This window comes from Salvelinus fontinalis, chromosome 2, assembly GCF_029448725.1.
Source record: "Salvelinus fontinalis isolate EN_2023a chromosome 2, ASM2944872v1, whole genome shotgun sequence".
Taxonomy (NCBI): Eukaryota; Metazoa; Chordata; class Actinopteri; order Salmoniformes; family Salmonidae; genus Salvelinus; species Salvelinus fontinalis.
In genome coordinates, this window is record NC_074666.1 from 16,763,744 (window position 1) to 16,786,771 (window position 23,028).

The following is a 23,028-nucleotide window of genomic DNA, read 5'->3' on the forward strand; positions in this document are numbered from 1 at the left end:
TGATTATTGGGCGCCCGAGTGACACAGCGGTCTAAGGCACTGCATCTCAGTGCTAGAGGCGTCACTACAGACCTTGGTTCGATTCCAGGCTGTATCGCAAAAGGGCCGTGATTGGGAGTCCCGTAGGTCGGCGCTCAATTGGACCAGTGTCGTTAGGTTTCGGCCTTCATTGTAAATAAGAATTTGTTCTTAACTGACTTGCCTAGTTAAACAAAGGATTATATTTAACGTATCTACAACGAACTGTGGCTCAAAGCAGCCTCAAACGTTTTCAGTAAGACATTCACGCTTGCTATACAGAGTTGAAAATATCCAGCCAACATTTTGAATTGTATAGCATTGCTTTGGTTAAGGACAAGGACAAAAGCTTACTAGTTGTAGTTATCGCTCCTGCTACTCTACACATTCTGGGTGATGCGAAACAACGTCATCAGATCACTGGCTTCTACTCTGGCGAGCTCTTATCGGCCATCGCTGGCTTCTACTCTGGCGAGCTCTTATTGGCCATCGCTGGCTTCTACTCTGGCGAGCTCTTATCGGCCATCGCTGGCTTCTACTCTGGCGAGCTCTTATTGGCCATCGCTGGCTTCTACTCTGGCGAGCTCTTATCGGCCATCGCTGGCTTCTACTCTGGCGAGCTCTTATCGGCCATCGCTGGCTTCTACTCTGGCGAGCTCTTATTGGCCATCGCTGGCTTCTACTCTGGCGAGCTCTAATTGGCCATCGCTGGTCACCGTTCGCAAAACGTGTCGTTGCACATCTCACACTACAATATTGAAAATTGTGCCGATAAAATCAAACATGTTTGAACATTTTGGGATGTCTGGGACTGAAAGAGATCCGTAGCCCTCAGATTGAGTCTCCGACCGACATTAAACGAGCGACGGTGACAGTGCCCCGAGGAGGCAGCGACATGGCGATTGTCTCCGATGTCAAAAAACGTGTCTGTGACCGTAAATAAGCCTGGATTCGAAACAGGATGTCTGTAGTGACACTGAGATAACAGTGTCTTAGACCGCCTGCGCCACTCGGGAGCAAACATGACCTAAATGTTGATTGACTGACTTCGTCCCACATCCTCGTCACTATATTAGGTTATGGAGTATCAGTTGGGAGCCAGGCATGATGAACTCCACACAGAAAAACGTCTAACAGCGTCATCTTAGTAGCACATACGGTATACATTTATTGGCAGACATATTGTATTTGCTGAATTGCAAGTTGGCAACAAAAAAAAAAACATAACATTTCAAACCCTTAAAATGAGCAGATCTGTGTCTCGTATCCTGAAATAATCCTCATCCTAATTAAATATATTTCTTAATTCCATTATTTTACTTTTAGGTTGTGAATTGATAGATATTACTGCACTGTTAAGAGTTAGAAACACAAGCATTTCGCTACACCTGTAATAACATCTGCTATACATTTTGTATTTGATTAATTAAGTGATGATTAATTAGGTGATCTCGTCTGTGGTTCTCAAGCGTTGTTAAGTTGGTCTCCTGCTGTGTAATAGGATGATAGGCTTCGTCCCAAATGGCACCCAAGTAGTGCACTATACAGCGAGAATAAGTTGCCATTTTTAGGACGTATCCTTGGGTCTTGTTGCAGTGCAATCTAGCTGCAGACAGAGGGCCAGGGCAGCAGGGGGCGGGGTAGTTGGTAGTTTAGGGTCGGCAGCGCTGGATGAAGCGAGGGTAGAGACACACGTCTCTGATGTGGTGTCTGTTCAGCAGCCAGGTTAGGAACCTCTCCAGGCCCAGCCCGTAGCCACCATGGGGACAGGTCCCATACTTCCTCTGGAAAACACAACGTTAACATTAGTAACACGACTAAAACCATCCCAAAACTACTCTCAACAGTTTGTGTGAGGGATGTGATCGGGACAACAGGGGAAAACAAGAATGTGGCTAGTGGATAGGTCCGTTTCAATGATATACGACTTTGTGAAACTGACCGTGTCGATGATTACCCGAGAGGCATTCTAAGCAGTGACAAAATCAGACTTGTGAAGCATGCCTCATTGTGTATTTTTTCACTTGAGACGTATTGTGAAAGAGAAACGTTTTTTTAATCAAAGTGTTGAATGTAAAACCAATGGAAACTGTGATCAGTTTTCCTTCAAATCACAGGAGAGGCGACGCAATGCAAGCCTTACTTTACCCAGGAGGGCGGAGGCGCCAACTAAAACTGTCTCGAATTTGAGTAAACATTGTAGGAGGTAAGATAACTAGCTAGCTAGGAATGATAAACATTGTAGGAGGTAAGATAACTAGCTAGCTAGGAATGATAAACATTGTTGCTGTGGATGACTTTAGCTGTCAGTATAGCTAGCTATCTATTGCCCCGTTACATTTCATTACGCCGTACGTCATTTTCATGGAGTCTTGCCCCGGTACTGTAATTATTTCGCCACCACGGCCTATTTATTGCCTTAACTCCCTAATCTTACCTCATTTGCACTCACTGTATATAGACTTTTCTAGTGTGTTATTGACTGTACGTTTGTTTATGTGTAACTCTGTTGTTGTTTGTGTCACACTGCTTTGCTTTATCTTGGCAGGTCACAGTTGTAAATGAGAACTTGTTCTCAACTAGCGTACCTGGTTAAATAAAGGTGAAATAAATCAAATAAAATACTGAACGGACAAGTATAGTATTTGTAATGCAAGATGGGGAGCACGTCTCTCGTCAGAGATCGCATTTATTTTTGGGAGATATGACCTTATCCTGTCTTGAATGAAAAGGTGATAAAACATTTGTTAAATTACTTCTTCCTCAACTTCTAACTTTATAGCAGGTCAAGCTAGCTTGACTAAAACAATTATCATAAAAAAACAAACCCCATTACCATCACAATCAACTTAAAATGGGAGGCAACAGTCATGTAATATAAATTGGATTGACAGCCAACATGTATTATTTAACATTACTATTAAAATAGTACTCACTTAAAGGAGTGGGTAATTGTTTACAAGTTGCTAGCTATCCCATTTAGCCATCACCGAAAACCATTTTCTTCCTCTGTGGTTTGGTAACTTCCTGTTCTTTAAAGGACTAATGGGACTGAAGACGACGCTTCTTCTTCTTCTGTGAGGTTTAACGGCGGTTGGAATCCCATTAGTTGCATTACCGCCACCTACTAGACTGGAGTACAACTCCCGTACACTTTTCTTGATAGATAAAATGTAATAAATAAATACCCTACCATTCTAACACTACACTCACTCATTTCAAAAGGGTATAAAATCAAATTGATACCACCCTAATCCACTAATTAAATTGATTTATTCCCTACCTCATATGATCCTGAAAGGATGGGACATCACCACTTAACACACCCTGTAACTCTGCTGTCAAGTCTGGCACACCCAAATACCTCTCTGCAGCTGCCACCACAACCTCCATTTTCTGTGACTTACATTCCATCCCTGCAGTACAGTTAATAGCCATTGCTATAAATACAAAAAATCCAATCTTACTGAACCTTATATCACTTTTTGGCTTATCCCTCTGTACTGGGTGATCTCTACTACTCCTCCCCCTTAACCCATCTTCCTCTACTTTCTTCACTGCCTCAGCATATGACAACTTCTGCTCTACTCTAACCCTGGGAACCTCAACCTGGCTCTCTCACACGGGACATGATCCCCAGCCCCATGGGCACCCCTACAGTTAGCACATACCACTACTTTCCCCAATGCTACACATTCCTTTGTCTCATGCCCTTCTGCACACTTCTCACACCTTGGACCCTCCCTCCTACACACCGATGCCACATGCCCATAAGCTTGACACCTGTAACATCTAAACGTATTCGGCACATACTCTCATACAGGATAACTTATATATCCTAACTTCCCTTTGTCAGGCAAAGAGTCAACTTCAAAACTCAAAAGGACAGACAATGACTCTTCCGTTTCGCCACCCTGTCTGCGTCGCATCAAACGACGAGCATCACAAACACCCGGGAATCTTTCCCCTCAGCTGGTCAACGTTTATATCTACTGCTACCCCAGTTATCACTCCTTTCATTGGTGCCCTTTTCTTGAGAGCGAAACAATTCACTTTCCTTGCCCCCATTTGTGCACAAAATTTGAGAAATAAGCTTTATGTGCGTATGGAAAATTTCTGGGATTTTCTTTTTTCAACTCATGAAACCAACACTTTACATGATACGCTTATATTTTTGTTCGGTGTACAATGACTTAAGACATTTAGTAGAAAGAAAATACATTTACCCTACCATTAAAAAAAATATATATTTTCTATTGTATAATTCTTCAAAGTAGCCACCCTTTGCCTTGATGACAGCTTTGCACACTCTTGGCTTTCTCTCAACCAGCTTCATGAGGAATGCTTTTTCAACAGTATTGAAGGAGTTCCCACATATGCTGAGCACTTGCTGGCTGCTTTTCCTTCACTCTGCGGTCCAACTCATCCCAAACCATCTCAATTGGGTTGAGGTCAGGTGATTGTGGAGGCCAGGTCATCTGATGCAGCACTCCATCACTCTCCTTCTTGGTCAAATGTCCGTTGCTCGTGTTTCTTAGCCCAAGCAAGTCTCTTCTTATTATTGGTGTCCTTTAGTTCTGGTTTCTTTGCAGCAAATCGACCATGAAGGGCTGATTTACGCAGTCTACTATGAAATAGTTGATGTTGAGATGAATCTGTTACTTGAACTCTGTGAAGCATTTATTTGGGCTGCATTCTGAGGCTGGAAACTCTAATGAACTTGTCCTCTGCAGCAGAGGGAACTCTGGGTCTTCCTTTCCTGTGGCGGTCCTCATGAGAGACAGTTTCATCATACCCTCTGCAGCAGAGGGAACTCTGGGTCTTCCTTTCCTGTGGCGGTCCTCATGAGAGCCAGTTTCATCATATCCTCTGCAGCAGAGGGAACTCTGGGTCTTCCTTTCCTGTGGCGGTCCTCATGAGAGCCAGTTTCATCATACCCTCTGCAGCAGAGGGAACTCTGGGTCTTCCTTTCCTGTGGCGGTCCTCATGAGAGACAGTTTCATCATACCCTCTGCAGCAGAGGTAACTCTGGGTCTTCCTTTCCTGTGGCGGTCCTCATGAGAGACAGTTTCATCATACCCTCTGCAGCAGAGGTAACTCTGGGTCTTCCTTTCCTGTGGCGGTCCTCATGAGAGACAGTTTCATCATACCCTCTGCAGCAGAGGTAACTCTGGGTCTTCCTTTCCTGTGGCGGTCCTCATGAGAGACAGTTTCATCATACCCTCTGCAGCAGAGGTAACTCTGGGTCTTCCTTTCCTGTGGCGGTCCTCATGAGAGACAGTTTCATCATACCCTCTGCAGCAGAGGTAACTCTGGGTCTTCCTTTCCTGTGGCGGTCCTCATGAGAGCCAGTTTCATCATATCCTCTGCAGCAGAGGGAACTCTGGGTCTTCCTTTCCTGTGGCGGTCCTCATGAGAGACAGTTTCATCATACCCTCTGCAGCAGAGGTAACTCTGAGTCTTCCTTTCCTGTGGCGGTCCTCATGAGAGACAGTTTCATCATACCCTCTGCAGCAGAGGTAACTCTGGGTCTTCCTTTCCTGTGGCGGTCCTCATGAGAGACAGTTTCATCATACCCTCTGCAGCAGAGGTAACTCTGGGTCTTCCTTTCCTGTGGCGGTCCTCATGAGAGCCAGTTTCATCATATCCTCTGCAGCAGAGGGAACTCTGGGTCTTCCTTTCCTGTGGCGGTCCTCATGAGAGACAGTTTCATCATACCCTCTGCAGCAGAGGTAACTCTGGGTCTTCCTTTCCTGTGGCGGTCCTCATGAGAGACAGTTTCATCATACCCTCTGCAGCAGAGGTAACTCTGGGTCTTCCTTTCCTGTGGCGGTCCTCATGAGAGACAGTTTCATCATACCCTCTGCAGCAGAGGGAACTCTGGGTCTTCCTTTCCTGTGGCGGTCCTCATGAGAGACAGTTTCATCATACCCTCTGCAGCAGAGGGAACTCTGGGTCTTCCTTTCCTGTGGCGGTCCTCATGAGAGACAGTTTCATCATACCCTCTGCAGCAGAGGGAACTCTGGGTCTTCCTTTCCTGTGGCGGTCCTCATGAGAGACAGTTTCATCATACCCTCTGCAGCAGAGGTAACTCTGGGTCTTCCTTTCCTGTGGCGGTCCTCATGAGAGACAGTTTCATCATACCCTCTGCAGCAGAGGTAACTCTGGGTCTTCCTTTCCTGTGGCGGTCCTCATGAGAGACAGTTTCATCATACCCTCTGCAGCAGAGGTAACTCTGGGTCTTCCTTTCCTGTGGCGGTCCTCATGAGAGCCAGTTTCATCATATCCTCTGCAGCAGAGGGAACTCTGGGTCTTCCTTTCCTGTGGCGGTCCTCATGAGAGACAGTTTCATCATACCCTCTGCAGCAGAGGTAACTCTGAGTCTTCCTTTCCTGTGGCGGTCCTCATGAGAGACAGTTTCATCATACCCTCTGCAGCAGAGGTAACTCTGGGTCTTCCTTTCCTGTGGCGGTCCTCATGAGAGACAGTTTCATCATACCCTCTGCAGCAGAGGTAACTCTGGGTCTTCCTTTCCTGTGGCGGTCCTCATGAGAGCCAGTTTCATCATATCCTCTGCAGCAGAGGGAACTCTGGGTCTTCCTTTCCTGTGGCGGTCCTCATGAGAGACAGTTTCATCATACCCTCTGCAGCAGAGGTAACTCTGGGTCTTCCTTTCCTGTGGCGGTCCTCATGAGAGACAGTTTCATCATACCCTCTGCAGCAGAGGTAACTCTGGGTCTTCCTTTCCTGTGGCGGTCCTCATGAGAGACAGTTTCATCATACCCTCTGCAGCAGAGGGAACTCTGGGTCTTCCTTTCCTGTGGCGGTCCTCATGAGAGACAGTTTCATCATACCCTCTGCAGCAGAGGGAACTCTGGGTCTTCCTTTCCTGTGGCGGTCCTCATGAGAGACAGTTTCATCATACCCTCTGCAGCAGAGGGAACTCTGGGTCTTCCTTTCCTGTGGCGGTCCTCATGAGAGACAGTTTCATCATACCCTCTGCAGCAGAGGGAACTCTGGGTCTTCCTTTCCTGTGGCGGTCCTCATGAGAGACAGTTTCATCATACCCTCTGCAGCAGAGGGAACTCTGGGTCTTCCTTTCCTGTGGCGGTCCTCATGAGAGACAGTTTCATCATACCCTCTGCAGCAGAGGGAACTCTGGGTCTTCCTTTCCTGTGGCGGTCCTCATGAGAGACAGTTTCATCATACCCTCTGCAGCAGAGGGAACTCTGGGTCTTCCTTTCCTGTGGCGGTCCTCATGAGAGACAGTTTCATCATACCCTCTGCAGCAGAGGGAACTCTGGGTCTTCCTTTCCTGTGGCGGTCCTCATGAGAGACAGTTTCATCATACCCTCTGCAGCAGAGGAAACTCTGGGTCTTCCTTTCCTGTGGCGGTCCTCATGAGAGACAGTTTCATCATACCCTCTGCAGCAGAGGGAACTCTGGGTCTTCCTTTCCTGTGGCGGTCCTCATGAGAGACAGTTTCATCATACCCTCTGCAGCAGAGGGAACTCTGGGTCTTCCTTTCCTGTGGCGGTCCTCATGAGAGACAGTTTCATCATACCCTCTGCAGCAGAGGGAACTCTGGGTCTTCCTTTCCTGTGGCGGTCCTCATGAGAGACAGTTTCATCATACCCTCTGCAGCAGAGGGAACTCTGGGTCTTCCTTTCCTCTGGCGGTCCTCATGAGAGACAGTTTCATCATACCCTCTGCAGCAGAGGGAACTCTGGGTCTTCCTTTCCTGAGGCGGTCCTCATGAGAGCCAGTTTCATCATATCCTCTGCAGCAGAGGGAACTCTGGGTCTTCCTTTCCTGTGGCGGTCCTCATGAGAGCCAGTTTCATCATACCCTCTGCAGCAGAGGGAACTCTGGGTCTTCCTTTCCTGTGGCGGTCCTCATGAGAGACAGTTTCATCATACCCTCTGCAGCAGAGGTAACTCTGGGTCTTCCTTTCCTGTGGCGGTCCTCATGAGAGACAGTTTCATCATACCCTCTGCAGCAGAGGTAACTCTGGGTCTTCCTTTCCTGTGGCGGTCCTCATGAGAGACAGTTTCATCATACCCTCTGCAGCAGAGGTAACTCTGGGTCTTCCTTTCCTGTGGCGGTCCTCATGAGAGACAGTTTCATCATACCCTCTGCAGCAGAGGTAACTCTGGGTCTTCCTTTCCTGTGGCGGTCCTCATGAGAGACAGTTTCATCATACCCTCTGCAGCAGAGGTAACTCTGGGTCTTCCTTTCCTGTGGCGGTCCTCATGAGAGCCAGTTTCATCATATCCTCTGCAGCAGAGGGAACTCTGGGTCTTCCTTTCCTGTGGCGGTCCTCATGAGAGACAGTTTCATCATACCCTCTGCAGCAGAGGTAACTCTGGGTCTTCCTTTCCTGTGGCGGTCCTCATGAGAGACAGTTTCATCATACCCTCTGCAGCAGAGGTAACTCTGGGTCTTCCTTTCCTGTGGCGGTCCTCATGAGAGCCAGTTTCATCATATCCTCTGCAGCAGAGGGAACTCTGGGTCTTCCTTTCCTGTGGCGGTCCTCATGAGAGACAGTTTCATCATACCCTCTGCAGCAGAGGTAACTCTGGGTCTTCCTTTCCTGTGGCGGTCCTCATGAGAGACAGTTTCATCATACCCTCTGCAGCAGAGGTAACTCTGGGTCTTCCTTTCCTGTGGCGGTCCTCATGAGAGACAGTTTCATCATACCCTCTGCAGCAGAGGGAACTCTGGGTCTTCCTTTCCTGTGGCGGTCCTCATGAGAGACAGTTTCATCATACCCTCTGCAGCAGAGGGAACTCTGGGTCTTCCTTTCCTGTGGCGGTCCTCATGAGAGACAGTTTCATCATACCCTCTGCAGCAGAGGTAACTCTGGGTCTTCCTTTCCTGTGGCGGTCCTCATGAGAGACAGTTTCATCATACCCTCTGCAGCAGAGGGAACTCTGGGTCTTCCTTTCCTGTGGCGGTCCTCATGAGAGACAGTTTCATCATACCCTCTGCAGCAGAGGGAACTCTGGGTCTTCCTTTCCTGTGGCGGTCCTCATGAGAGACAGTTTCATCATACCCTCTGCAGCAGAGGGAACTCTGGGTCTTCCTTTCCTGTGGCGGTCCTCATGAGAGACAGTTTCATCATACCCTCTGCAGCAGAGGGAACTCTGGGTCTTCCTTTCCTGTGGCGGTCCTCATGAGAGACAGTTTCATCATACCCTCTGCAGCAGAGGGAACTCTGGGTCTTCCTTTCCTGTGGCGGTCCTCATGAGAGACAGTTTCATCATACCCTCTGCAGCAGAGGGAACTCTGGGTCTTCCTTTCCTGTGGCGGTCCTCATGAGAGCCAGTTTCATCATACCCTCTGCAGCAGAGGGAACTCTGGGTCTTCCTTTCCTGTGGCGGTCCTCATGAGAGACAGTTTCATCATACCCTCTGCAGCAGAGGGAACTCTGGGTCTTCCTTTCCTGTGGCGGTCCTCATGAGAGACAGTTTCATCATAGCGCTTGATGTTTTTTTTGCGACTGCACTTAAAGTTGTTAATTGAAATGCATTCCAGGTGACTACCTCATGAAGCTGGTTGAGAGAATGGGTTGGGTAGATGTACGTACCTGGTCAGTGGACCAGTATTAGAGGGTAGATGTCCATACCTGGTCAGTGTACCAGTATTAGAGGGGAGGGTAGATGTACATACCTGGTCAGTGTACCAGTATTAGAGGGTAGATGTCCATACCTGGTCAGTGTACCAGTATTAGAGGGGAGGGTAGATGTACATACCTGGTCAGTGTACCAGTATTAGAGGGTAGATGTACATACCTGGTCAGTGTACCAGTATTAGAGGGGAGGGTAGATGTACATACCTGGTCAGTGTACCAGTATTAGAGGGTAGATGTACATACCTGGTCAGTGTACCAGTATTAGAGGGTTGATGTACATACCTGGTCAGTGTACCAGTATTAGAGGGTTGATGTACATACCTGGTCAGTGTACCAGTATTAGAGGGTTGGGTACATACCTGGTCAGTGTACCAGTATTAGAGGGTTGGGTACATACCTGGTCAGTGTACCAGTATTAGAGGGTTGATATACATACCTGGTCAGTGTACCAGTATTAGAGGGTTGATGTACATACCTGGTCAGTGTACCAGTATTAGAGGGTAGATGTACATACCTGGTCAGTGTACCAGTATTAGAGGGTAGATGTACATACCTGGTCAGTGTACCAGTATTAGAGGGGTGGGTAGATGTACATACCTGGTCAGTGTACCAGTATTAGAGGGGAGGGTAGATGTACATACCTGGTCAGTGTACCAGTATTAGAGGGTAGATGTACATACCTGGTCAGTGTACCAGTATTAGAGGGGAGGGTAGATGTACATACCTGGTCAGTGTACCAGTATTAGAGGGTAGATGTACATACCTGGTCAGTGTACCAGTATTAGAGGGTTGATGTACATACCTGGTCAGTGTACCAGTATTAGAGGGTAGATGTACATACCTGGTCAGTGTACCAGTATTAGAGGGTAGATGTACATACCTGGTCAGTGTACCAGTATTAGAGGGGAGGGTAGATGTACATACCTGGTCAGTGTACCAGTATTAGAGGGTAGATGTACATACCTGGTCAGTGTACCAGTATTAGAGGGGAGGGTAGATGTACATACCTGGTCAGTGTACCAGTATTAGAGGGTAGATGTACATACCTGGTCAGTGTACCAGTATTAGAGGGTTGATGTACATACCTGGTCAGTGTACCAGTATTAGAGGGTAGATGTACATACCTGGTCAGTGTACCAGTATTAGAGGGTAGATGTACATACCTGGTCAGTGTACCAGTATTAGAGGGTAGATGTACATACCTGGTCAGTGTACCAGTATTAGAGGGTTGGGTACATACCTGGTCAGTGTACCAGTATTAGAGGGTTGGGTACATACCTGGTCAGTGTACCAGTATTAGAGGGTAGATGTACATACCTGGTCAGTGTACCAGTATTAGAGGGTTGATGTACATACCTGGTCAGTGTACCAGTATTAGAGGGTTGATGTACATACCTGGTCAGTGTACCAGTATTAGAGGGTAGATGTACATACCTGGTCAGTGTACCAGTATTAGAGGGTTGGGTACATACCTGGTCAGTGTACCAGTATTAGAGGGTTGGGTTGATGTACATACCTGGTCAGTGTACCAGTATTAGAGGGTAGATGTACATACCTGGTCAGTGTACCAGTATTAGGGGTTGGGTACATACCTGGTCAGTGTACCAGTATTAGAGGGTAGATGTACATACCTGGTCAGTGTACCAGTATTAGAGGGTTGATGTACATACCTGGTCAGTGTACCAGTATTAGAGGGTTGGGTACATACCTGGTCAGTGTACCAGTATTAGAGGGTTGGGTACATACCTGGTCAGTGTACCAGTATTAGAGGGTTGGGTACATACCTGGTCAGTGTACCAGTATTAGAGGGTTGATGTACATACCTGGTCAGTGTACCAGTATTAGAGGGTTGATGTACATACCTGGTCAGTGTACCAGTATTAGAGGGTAGATGTACATACCTGGTCAGTGTACCAGTATTAGAGGGTTGATGTACATACCTGGTCAGTGTACCAGTATTAGGGGTTGGGTACATACCTGGTCAGTGTACCAGTATTAGAGGGTAGATGTACATACCTGGTCAGTGTACCAGTATTAGAGGGTAGATGTACATACCTGGTCAGTGTACCAGTATTAGAGGGTAGATGTACATACCTGGTCAGTGTACCAGTATTAGGGGTTGGGTACATACCTGGTCAGTGTACCAGTATTAGAGGGTTGGGTTGATGTACATACCTGGTCAGTGTACCAGTATTAGAGGGTAGATGTACATACCTGGTCAGTGTACCAGTATTAGAGGGTAGATGTACGTACCTGGTCAGTGTACCAGTATTAGGGGGTAGATGTACATACCTGGTCAGTGTACCAGTATTAGAGGGTTGATGTACATACCTGGTCAGTGTACCAGTATTAGAGGGTTGATGTACATACCTGGTCAGTGTACCAGTATTAGAGGGTAGATGTACATACCTGGTCAGTGTACCAGTATTAGAGGGTAGATGTACATACCTGGTCAGTGTACCAGTATTAGAGGGTTGGGTTGATGTACATACCTGGTCAGTGTACCAGTATTAGAGGGTTGGGTAGATACCTGGTCAGTGTACCAGTATTAGAGGGTTGATGTACATACCTGGTCAGTGTACCAGTATTAGAGGGTAGATGTACATACCTGGTCAGTGTACCAGTATTAGAGGGGTGGGTTGATGTACATACCTGGTCAGTGTACCAGTATTAGAGGGGAGGGTAGATGTCCATACCTGGTCAGTGTACCAGTATTAGAGGGTAGATGTACATACCTGGTCAGTGTACCAGTATTAGAGGGGAGATGTACATACCTGGTCAGTGTACCAGTATTAGAGGGTAGATGTACATACCTGGTCAGTGTACCAGTATTAGAGGGTAGATGTACATACCTGGTCAGTGTACCAGTATTAGAGGGTTGATGTACATACCTGGTCAGTGTACCAGTATTAGAGGGGAGGGTAGATGTACATACCTGGTCAGTGTACCAGTATTAGGGGTTGGGTACATACCTGGTCAGTGTACCAGTATTAGAGGGTTGATGTACATACCTGGTCAGTGTACCAGTATTAGAGGGTTGGGTACATACCTGGTCAGTGTACCAGTATTAGAGGGTAGATGTACATACCTGGTCAGTGTACCAGTATTAGAGGGTTGGGTTGATGTACATACCTGGTCAGTGTACCAGTATTAGAGGGTAGATGTACATACCTGGTCAGTGTACCAGTATTAGAGGGTTGGGTACATACCTGGTCAGTGTACCAGTATTAGAGGGTTGGGTACATACCTGGTCAGTGTACCAGTATTAGAGGGGAGGGTAGATGTACATACCTGGTCAGTGTACCAGTATTAGAGGGTTGATGTACATACCTGGTCAGTGTACCAGTATTAGAGGGGTGGGTTGATGTACATACCTGGTCAGTGTACCAGTATTAGAGGGTTGATGTACATACCTGGTCAGTGTACCAGTATTAGAGGGTTGATGTACATACCTGGTCAGTGTACCAGTATTAGAGGGTTGATGTACATACCTGGTCAGTGTACCAGTATTAGGGGTTGGGTACATACCTGGTCAGTGTACCAGTATTAGAGGGTTGATGTACATACCTGGTCAGTGTACCAGTATTAGAGGGTTGGGTACATACCTGGTCAGTGTACCAGTATTAGAGGGTAGATGTACATACCTGGTCAGTGTACCAGTATTAGAGGGTTGATGTACATACCTGGTCAGTGTACCAGTATTAGAGGGTTGATGTACATACCTGGTCAGTGTACCAGTATTAGAGGGTTGATGTACATACCTGGTCAGTGTACCAGTATTAGAGGGTAGATGTACATACCTGGTCAGTGTACCAGTATTAGAGGGTAGATGTACATACCTGGTCAGTGTACCAGTATTAGAGGGTTGGGTACATACCTGGTCAGTGTACCAGTATTAGAGGGTTGATGTACATACCTGGTCAGTGTACCAGTATTAGAGGGTTGGGTACATACCTGGTCAGTGTACCAGTATTAGAGGGTTGGGTACATACCTGGTCAGTGTACCAGTATTAGAGGGTTGGGTACATACCTGGTCAGTGTACCAGTATTAGAGGGTTGATGTACATACCTGGTCAGTGTACCAGTATTAGAGGGTAGATGTACATACCTGGTCAGTGTACCAGTATTAGAGGGTAGATGTCCATACCTGGTCAGTGTACCAGTATTAGGGGTAGATGTACATACCTGGTCAGTGTACCAGTATTAGGGGTTGGGTACATACCTGGTCAGTGTACCAGTATTAGAGGGTTGGGTACATACCTGGTCAGTGTACCAGTATTAGAGGGGAGGGTAGATGTACATACCTGGTCAGTGTACCAGTATTAGAGGGTAGATGTACATACCTGGTCAGTGTACCAGTATTAGAGGGTAGATGTACATACCTGGTCAGTGTACCAGTATTAGAGGGTAGATGTACATACCTGGTCAGTGTACCAGTATTAGAGGGTTGATGTACATACCTGGTCAGTGTACCAGTATTAGAGGGTTGGGTACATACCTGGTCAGTGTACCAGTATTAGGGGTTGGGTACATACCTGGTCAGTGTACCAGTATTAGAGGGTTGGGTAGATGTACATACCTGGTCAGTGTACCAGTATTAGAGGGTTGATGTACATACCTGGTCAGTGTACCAGTATTAGAGGGTAGATGTACATACCTGGTCAGTGTACCAGTATTAGGGGTTGGGTACATACCTGGTCAGTGTACCAGTATTAGAGGGTTGATGTACATACCTGGTCAGTGTACCAGTATTAGGGGTTGGGTACATACCTGGTCAGTGTACCAGTATTAGAGGGTTGATGTACATACCTGGTCAGTGTACCAGTATTAGGGGTTGGGTACATACCTGGTCAGTGTACCAGTATTAGAGGGTAGATGTACATACCTGGTCAGTGTACCAGTATTAGAGGGGAGGGTAGATGTACATACCTGGTCAGTGTACCAGTATTAGAGGGTAGATGTACATACCTGGTCAGTGTACCAGTATTAGAGGGTAGATGTACATACCTGGTCAGTGTACCAGTATTAGGGGTTGGGTACATACCTGGTCAGTGTACCAGTATTAGAGGGTTGGGTACATACCTGGTCAGTGTACCAGTATTAGAGGGTAGATGTACATACCTGGTCAGTGTACCAGTATTAGAGGGTTGATGTACATACCTGGTCAGTGTACCAGTATTAGAGGGTTGGGTACATACCTGGTCAGTGTACCAGTATTAGAGGGTAGATGTACATACCTGGTCAGTGTACCAGTATTAGAGGGTAGATGTACATACCTGGTCAGTGTACCAGTATTAGGGGTTGGGTACATACCTGGTCAGTGTACCAGTATTAGAGGGTAGATGTACATACCTGGTCAGTGTACCAGTATTAGGGGTTGGGTACATACCTGGTCAGTGTACCAGTATTAGAGGGTAGATGTACATACCTGGTCAGTGTACCAGTATTAGAGGGTTGATGTACATACCTGGTCAGTGTACCAGTATTAGAGGGTTGATGTACATACCTGGTCAGTGTACCAGTATTAGAGGGTAGATGTACATACCTGGTCAGTGTACCAGTATTAGAGGGTTGATGTACATACCTGGTCAGTGTACCAGTATTAGAGGGTTGATGTACATACCTGGTCAGTGTACCAGTATTAGGGGTTGGGTACATACCTGGTCAGTGTACCAGTATTAGGGGTTGGGTACATACCTGGTCAGTGTACCAGTATTAGAGGGTTGATGTACATACCTGGTCAGTGTACCAGTATTAGGGGTTGGGTACATACCTGGTCAGTGTACCAGTATTAGAGGGTTGATGTACATACCTGGTCAGTGTACCAGTATTAGAGGGTAGATGTACATACCTGGTCAGTGTACCAGTATTAGAGGGTTGGGTACATACCTGGTCAGTGTACCAGTATTAGAGGGTAGATGTACATACCTGGTCAGTGTACCAGTATTAGGGGTTGGGTACATACCTGGTCAGTGTACCAGTATTAGAGGGTTGATGTACATACCTGGTCAGTGTACCAGTATTAGGGGTTGGGTACATACCTGGTCAGTGTACCAGTATTAGAGGGTTGGGTACATACCTGGTCAGTGTACCAGTATTAGAGGGTTGGGTAGATGTACATACCTGGTCAGTGTACCAGTATTAGAGGGTAGATGTACATACCTGGTCAGTGTACCAGTATTAGAGGGTTGATGTACATACCTGGTCAGTGTACCAGTATTAGAGGGTAGATGTACATACCTGGTCAGTGTACCAGTATTAGAGGGTTGATGTACATACCTGGTCAGTGTACCAGTAGTAAGGGGTTGGGTCAATGCCTTCCCTCTTGTATCCCTCCAGCAGTTCCTCAGCATCCCAGATCCTCATAGACCCTCCTACTATCTCTCCCACATTAGGCATCAGCACATCCACCTGGAGAGAGGAGCAGCAGGAACAACAATGAGTTATTTCACTGGAGAGAGGAGCAGCAGGAACAACAATGAGTTATTTCACTGGAGAGAGGAGCAGCAGGGACAACAATGAGTTATTTCACTGGAGAGAGGAGCAGCAGGAACAACAATGAGTTATTTCACTGGAGAGAGGAGCAGCAGGGACAACAATGAGTTATTTCACTGGAGAGAGGAGCAGCAGGAACAACAATGAGTTATTTCACTGGAGAGAGGAGCAGCAGGGACAACAATGAGTTATTTCACTGGAGAGAGGAGCAGCAGGGACAACAATGAGTTATTTCACTGGAGAGAGGAGCAGCAGGAACAACAATGAGTTATTTCACTGGAGAGAGGAGCAGCAGGGACAACAATGAGTTATTTCACTGGAGAGAGGAGCAGCAGGGACAACAATGAGTTATTTCACTGGAGAGAGGAGCAGCAGGAACAACAATGAGTTATTTCACTGGAGAGAGGAGCAGCAGGGACAACAATGAGTTATTTCACTGGAGAGAGGAGCAGCAGGGACAACAATGAGTTATTTCACTGGAGAGAGGAGCAGCAGGGACAACAATGAGTTATTTCACTGGAGAGAGGAGCAGCAGGGACAACAATGAGTTATTTCACTGGAGAGAGGAGCAGCAGGGACAACAATGACAGTTATTTCACTGGAGAGAGGAGCAGCAGGGACAACAATGACAGTTATTTCACTGGAGAGAGGAGCAGCAGGGACAACAATGAGTTATTTCACTGGAGAGAGGAGCAGCAGGGACAACAATGAGTTATTTCACTGGAGAGAGGAGCAGCAGGGACAACAATGAGTTATTTCACTGGAGAGAGGAGCAGCAGGGACAACAATGAGTTATTTCACTGGAGAGAGGAGCAGCAGGGACAACAATGACAGTTATTTCACTGGAGAGAGGAGCAGCAGGGACAACAATGAGTTATTTCACTGGAGAGAGGAGCAGCAGGGACAACAATGACAGTTATTTCACTGGAGAGAGGAGCAGCAGGGACAACAATGAGTTATTTCACTGGAGAGAGGAGCAGCAGGAACAACAATGAGTTATTTCACTGGAGAGAGGAGCAGCAGGGACAACAATGACAGTTATTTCACTGGAGAGAGGAGCAGCAGGGACAACAATGAGTTATTTCACTGGAGAGAGGAGCAGCAGGGACAACAATGAGTTATTTCACTGGAGAGAGGAGCAGCAGGGACAGATGGACGTGTCACCTGTAAAACTGTGAAGGGAGGGTGACTACAAACATGTGTAAAGTAAAGGTAAAGGAAACCCAGAATGTGATTCAGATCTTCTGCTCTGGTGGAAAGGGAACCCGGAGGGACGGGGCGGTTACCTATGGATCCGCAGCCTTTGCCTATTCAGTATGAACTAAAATGCAAAACTGATTCTAGATCAGAACTCTGAAACATTTTTGAATACAGGCCTTGGAAAAGGGTGATGGTTTGGGTGAGGTAAGCTCTGATGAAGATGCTGTTTTTCAGGTCCGGGGTCACGGTTTCTGTGACGTAAGCTCTCTGCTGGTCAGGGACTCACCGACTCAGTGAGGCGTCGGTCCTCCGGACAGCGCTGCATGTAGAAGGACTTGATCTCAGCCGGGAAGCGACACAGCAGGATGGTCTCACCGATGGCATCAGTCATCAGCCTCTCTGGGGCCTCTGGGATGTCCTGAAACAAAAGGAGAGGGGTTTTATAACATCACAATAACAGGAGCTGGACAAAGAGAAGGTCCACTGAACAATACATTGACGAGTAGGTAAACAGTTGGCGGCCATTTTCTCCTCCCCCTTCTCTTTGCGTATCTGTGCCAGTCTCCTCAACACAGATTAAACCTAGTGCTAGACTAAGAACCATATTAAAGTAGCAGTAATCCAGGACTAGACACAATCTGTGCCCAGGAAACCAGCACTAAATGTCCTAAAAACACAACCACATTTTCATGCTAGCCAAAGATTCATTCTGGAGAGAGATAGTGATTAGATGGAGTGATTATAATTGACTGTGGTTCATGCCGACCCTAAACCATTTGTCAAATGTCATTTATTCATAGTCAAAATGTACCTCTCCGAACTCATAGTATGTCCCATCATCCTTTTTGATGTCATGCTCCTTCAGCCAGATGATGGCATCAGAGTAGTTGATCCTCTTGAAGGGCCTCTTGGGGGCCTTGAAGTCCTGGGGAGGTAAAGGACAGACCACATAAATCGGGTTCAGATTTTCTCCACCACACTAACGATTTGAGGGAGGCGTTTTGAATGAGGTCAAAAAGGACATTTGAATCTCAAATATAATTTATTTTTTATTTTTAGATTAAATCTTTAAGAATACATCTACCTCTGTGATCAAGACCACGGGGGGGGGGGGGGGGGGGGGGGGGGGGGGGGGGCGACTACCTGCATTGACCCTTTATTGCACTGACTCTAAGCACACACTGGGCCCTACCCACACACACACTAGGCCCTACCCGCACGCACACACACACTGGGCCCTACCCACACGCACACTGGGCCCTACCCACACACACACTAGGCCCTACCCACACACACACTGGGCCCTACCCACACACACACTAGGCCCCACCCGCACGCACACACACACTGGGCCCTACCCGCACGCACACACACACTGGGCCCTACCCACACACACACTAGGCCCTACCCGCACGCACACACACACTGGGTCCTACCCGCACGCACACACACACTGGGCCCTACCCGCACGCACACTGGGCCCTACCCACACTGGGCCCTACCCACACCGGGCCCTACCCACACCGGGCCCTACCCACACACTGGGTCCTACCCACACGCACACTGGGCCCTGCCCACACGCACACTGGGCCCTGCCCGCACGCACACTGGGCCCTACCCGCACGCACACTGGGCCCTACCCGCACGCACACAGGGCCCTACCCGCACGCACACAGGGCCCTACCCGCACGCACACAGGGCCCTACCCGCACACACACTGGGCCCTACCCACACTGGGCCCTACCCACACCGGGCCCTACCCACACACACACTGGGCCCTACCCACACTGGGCCCTACCCACACCGGGCCCTACCCACACACACACTGGGCCCTACCCACACACACACTGGGCCCTACCCACACTGGGCCCTACCCACACCAGGCCCTACCCACACGCACACTGGGCCCTACCCACACGCACACTGGGCCCTACCCACACGCACACAGGGTCCTACCCGCACGCACACTGGGCCCTACCCGCACACACACTGGGCCCTACCCGCACATACTACATACACCCTCGAATACTGACGCCACACACACTTTCACACTCACCACATACGCTGCTGCTACTGTTTATTATCCATCCTGTTGCCTAGTCAATTTATCCTTACCTATATCTACCTCAATTACCTCCTACCCCTGCACATCGACTCGGTAATGTTACTTCCTGTATAAATATCTCATTTTTACTCACTATTGTTTTTCACTGTATTTATTCCTCGTGTCACTATTTATATTTGTTATTATTTCATCTCATCATTAACTTAGGCATTGTTGAAAAAGGACCCGTAAGTATTTCACTGTTAGTCTATACCTGCTATCTACAAAGCATGTGACAAATACCATTTGTGTGTGAGAGAGAGAGAGAGAGAGAGAGAGAGAGAGAGAGAGAGGAGAGAGAGAGAGAGAGAGAGAGAGAGAGAGAGAGAGAGAGAGGAGAGAGGAGAGAGAGAGAGAGGAGAGAGAGAGAGGAGAGGAGAGAGAGAGAGAGAGAGAGAGAGAGAGAGAGAGGAGAGAGAGAGAGAGAGAGAGAGAGGAGAGAGAGAGAGGAGAGAGATGAGAGAGAGAGAGAGAGAGAGAGAGAGGAGAGAGAGAGAGAGAGAGAGAGAGAGGAGAGAGAGAGAGAGAGAGGAGAGAGAGAGAGAGAGAGAGAGAGAGAGAGAGAGAGAGAGAGAGAGTGTAAGTGAGAATAGCTGCAAAGAGCTCCTTATAAAACATCAGACGTACAGGGTTGACTTGGTAGAGTAGAGAAGCAGCAGGAGACTTCAGGACTCTGTCCACCACATCACACACCAGATCCTCCAGCCTGCTCAGTAGGTCCTCATAGGTCATGAAGGGGCACTCTGCCTCTATGTGCGTGTACCTACAGAGGAAGGGAGGAACATAGGGTCGGTGGTAAACAAACAGAACTCGAGGATTTCCTGTAGAATGAAGGTATTTGCAATCAGAATACTGTAGGTAAAATAATACATTTGTTCTGGGTCACGTTCATTAGCGAACGCAATTGAAAAACTTTGCATCGGGAAAACAAAAAAAGTGAATGTTTCTTATTGTACAAGTTCAGGTATTCCCTCCATGCTATAGTGCAGATTGGGTGCCTTAATGAATACCTCCCATCCATAGCCAGTACTACTACTCACTCAGACAGGTGCCTACGGGTGCGGGACTGCTCAGCGCGGTAGGACTGAGCGATACAGAAGGTGTCTCCCAGAGCAGGGATACAGGTCTCCAGGTAGAGCTGAGAGGACTGGGTCAGGAACGCCTCCTCCCCAAAGTAGTTCAGGTTGAACAAGGTGGAACCTCCCTCCACCTGGGTCTGCACCAGGGTGGGTGGGGTGATCTGTGGGAAAACAAGCACACAAACAAACAATATAGCTTTAGAATGGCTTTACATTTACAAACGAGATCATTCTATACATATACACTACCGTTCAAAAGTTTGGGGTCACCTAGAAATGTCCTTGTTTTTGAAAGAAAAGCATTTTTTTTTTGTCCATTAAAATAACATAAAAATGATCTGAAATGCAGTGCAGACATTATTAATGTTGTAAATGACTATTGTAGCTGGAAACGGCAGATTTTTTAATGGAATATTTACATAGGCGTACAGAGGCTCATTATCAGCAACCATCAGCAACCAGTTTGTGGGAATGTGAAATGAATGTAGGAGAATATAACACATTAGATCTGGTAAAATACACATGTTTTTTTCTTTTTGTATTTTTTTGTACCATCATCTTTGAAATGCAAGAGAAAGGCCATAATCTGATTTAGGACTCAAGGCTCAATTTAGGTTTTGGCCACTAGATGGCAGCAGTATGTGCAAAGTTTTAGACTGATCCAATGAACCATTGCATTTCTGTTCAACATGTTATATCAAGTCTGCCTAATTGGTCAATATATACATTTTCAAGTACATAATTGTGCACTCTCAAACAATAGCATGGTATGTTTTCTTTATCTAATACATGTATCACTAGCCACTTTAAACTATGCACTTTTATGTTTACATACCCTACATTACTCATCTCATATGTATATACTGTACTCGCTACCATCTACTGCATCTTGCCTATGCCGTTCTGTACCATCACTCATTCATATATCTTTATGTACATATTCTTTATCCCTTTACACTTGTGTGTATAAGGTAGTAGTTGTGGAATTGTTAGGTTAGATTACTCGTTGGTTATTACTGAATTGTCTGAACTAGAAGCACAAGCATTTCGCTACACTCGCATTAATATCTGCTAACCATGTGTATGTGACAAATACATTTTGATTTGATTTTGGACTGCAGTTAGATTAACAAGAATTTAAGCTTTCTGCCAATATCAGATATGTCTATGTCCTGGGAAATGTTCTTGTTACTTACAACCTCATGCTAATCGCATTAGCGCACGTTAGCTCAACCGTCCCGAGGGTGGGACACCGATCTGTAGAGATCCTTAAGACGATATATTATTAAATAAGTCACAAAGATGTTTAAACATGCACAAGGATGACAATATAGAATTATTCACGATTCAAACCTAATCTATAAAATCAGCATTAGCAATAAGAACCCAAAGACAGCAGGTGATGGACGTTACAGTATATATATATATATACTATAAAAAGAGATCAGAAACATGGAAAGATTGTGATGTACCCACATGTTAAATAGAATCTCCATCCCGTTGTATCTGTGTGGATAGGTACTACTTTTTACTGTACCTCATGGTATCCGCGGTTGAAGAAGTGGTCCCTGAAGCACTGTGTGACAGTGGAGCGGACCCGGAGGATCTTGGACACGTTCTCCCCACGGATCATCATGTGTCTGTTGTTGAGCTGAACGTCCACATCGGACTCCTCATTCAGCAGGTTGTCAGCTCCTCCAGCCGGCGCCAGACCCACCAGCTCCCAGAAGTCACAGGTCAGCTCATGACCTCCAGGGGCCTAGTGGAGGAGGAGAAGACAGACAAGTCCTAACAACGTTATTATAATTCATTAAAATGTAATACTAAATTGGGACCGATTCCCCCCCCCCCCGGGACACAGTTTAAGCCTAGTCACGGACAACAACAAAAAAATAGATTGTGGAGATTTTTCATTGAACATGTTAAAGATTAGGCTTAATCTGGGTCTGGGAAACTTGACCATATATGTGTATGCTAAACTTGAAACAATAATGGATATTAATTGGAGGAATGTTTACCTGTTTTCCTTCTGGTACTTCATTCACTGTCCCGTACAGAGCCACTGTGCTTTCAGTGGACAGCACCAAGGCATTGTAGCACTGACACTATAAAACGGTGACAAAGGGCCAAAAAGATATTACAAATGAATAAGAGGAGAATTTTTTTTTTTTTTTTTTTTTATTTAAAAGTGATGCCATAAAAAAAAGTATATCATAAAATTTTGATCGTATTTAAAAAAAATCTTTTTTTAAACAGAATTGAGTTTTAAAAGAGAGCAAAATAAGAAAGAAAAAAAAAGTACCAATTTATCGTTGAGAACACACTGCAGGAAACCAGTTCCATCTCTCAGCACGATGAACATCAGGTTCTTTCCTAGCAAGAGAATAGCAAACACGCTATAAGCCTCTCTCATTCATGCAAAGAACTCCAAAATACATTTGGGAAAAAATACAAATATGAGGGATTGTGGAAGTGATGCAGACAATTACATTGATGGA

General features: G+C 46.6%; 1 protein-coding gene across 1 annotated transcript in view; it reads right to left on the reverse strand.

The window, feature by feature from the left end:
* Positions 1-1,162: 1,162 nt before the first annotated feature.
* LOC129812975 (asparagine--tRNA ligase, cytoplasmic-like) overlaps positions 1,163-23,028 on the reverse strand; it is a 32,831-nt gene continuing 10,965 nt past the window's right edge. Inside the window, exons 7-15 of the mRNA XM_055865030.1 lie at positions 22,833-22,903; positions 22,549-22,635; positions 22,068-22,289; positions 20,492-20,691; positions 20,079-20,214; positions 18,159-18,272; positions 17,634-17,765; positions 15,932-16,063; positions 1,163-1,802 (exon numbers count right to left, since the gene is read on the reverse strand). Coding sequence (XP_055721005.1) covers positions 1,671-1,802; positions 15,932-16,063; positions 17,634-17,765; positions 18,159-18,272; positions 20,079-20,214; positions 20,492-20,691; positions 22,068-22,289; positions 22,549-22,635; positions 22,833-22,903 — 1,226 coding nt within the window. The 3' untranslated portion in view covers positions 1,163-1,670. The remainder of the gene's footprint in view (positions 1,803-15,931; positions 16,064-17,633; positions 17,766-18,158; positions 18,273-20,078; positions 20,215-20,491; positions 20,692-22,067; positions 22,290-22,548; positions 22,636-22,832; positions 22,904-23,028) is intronic.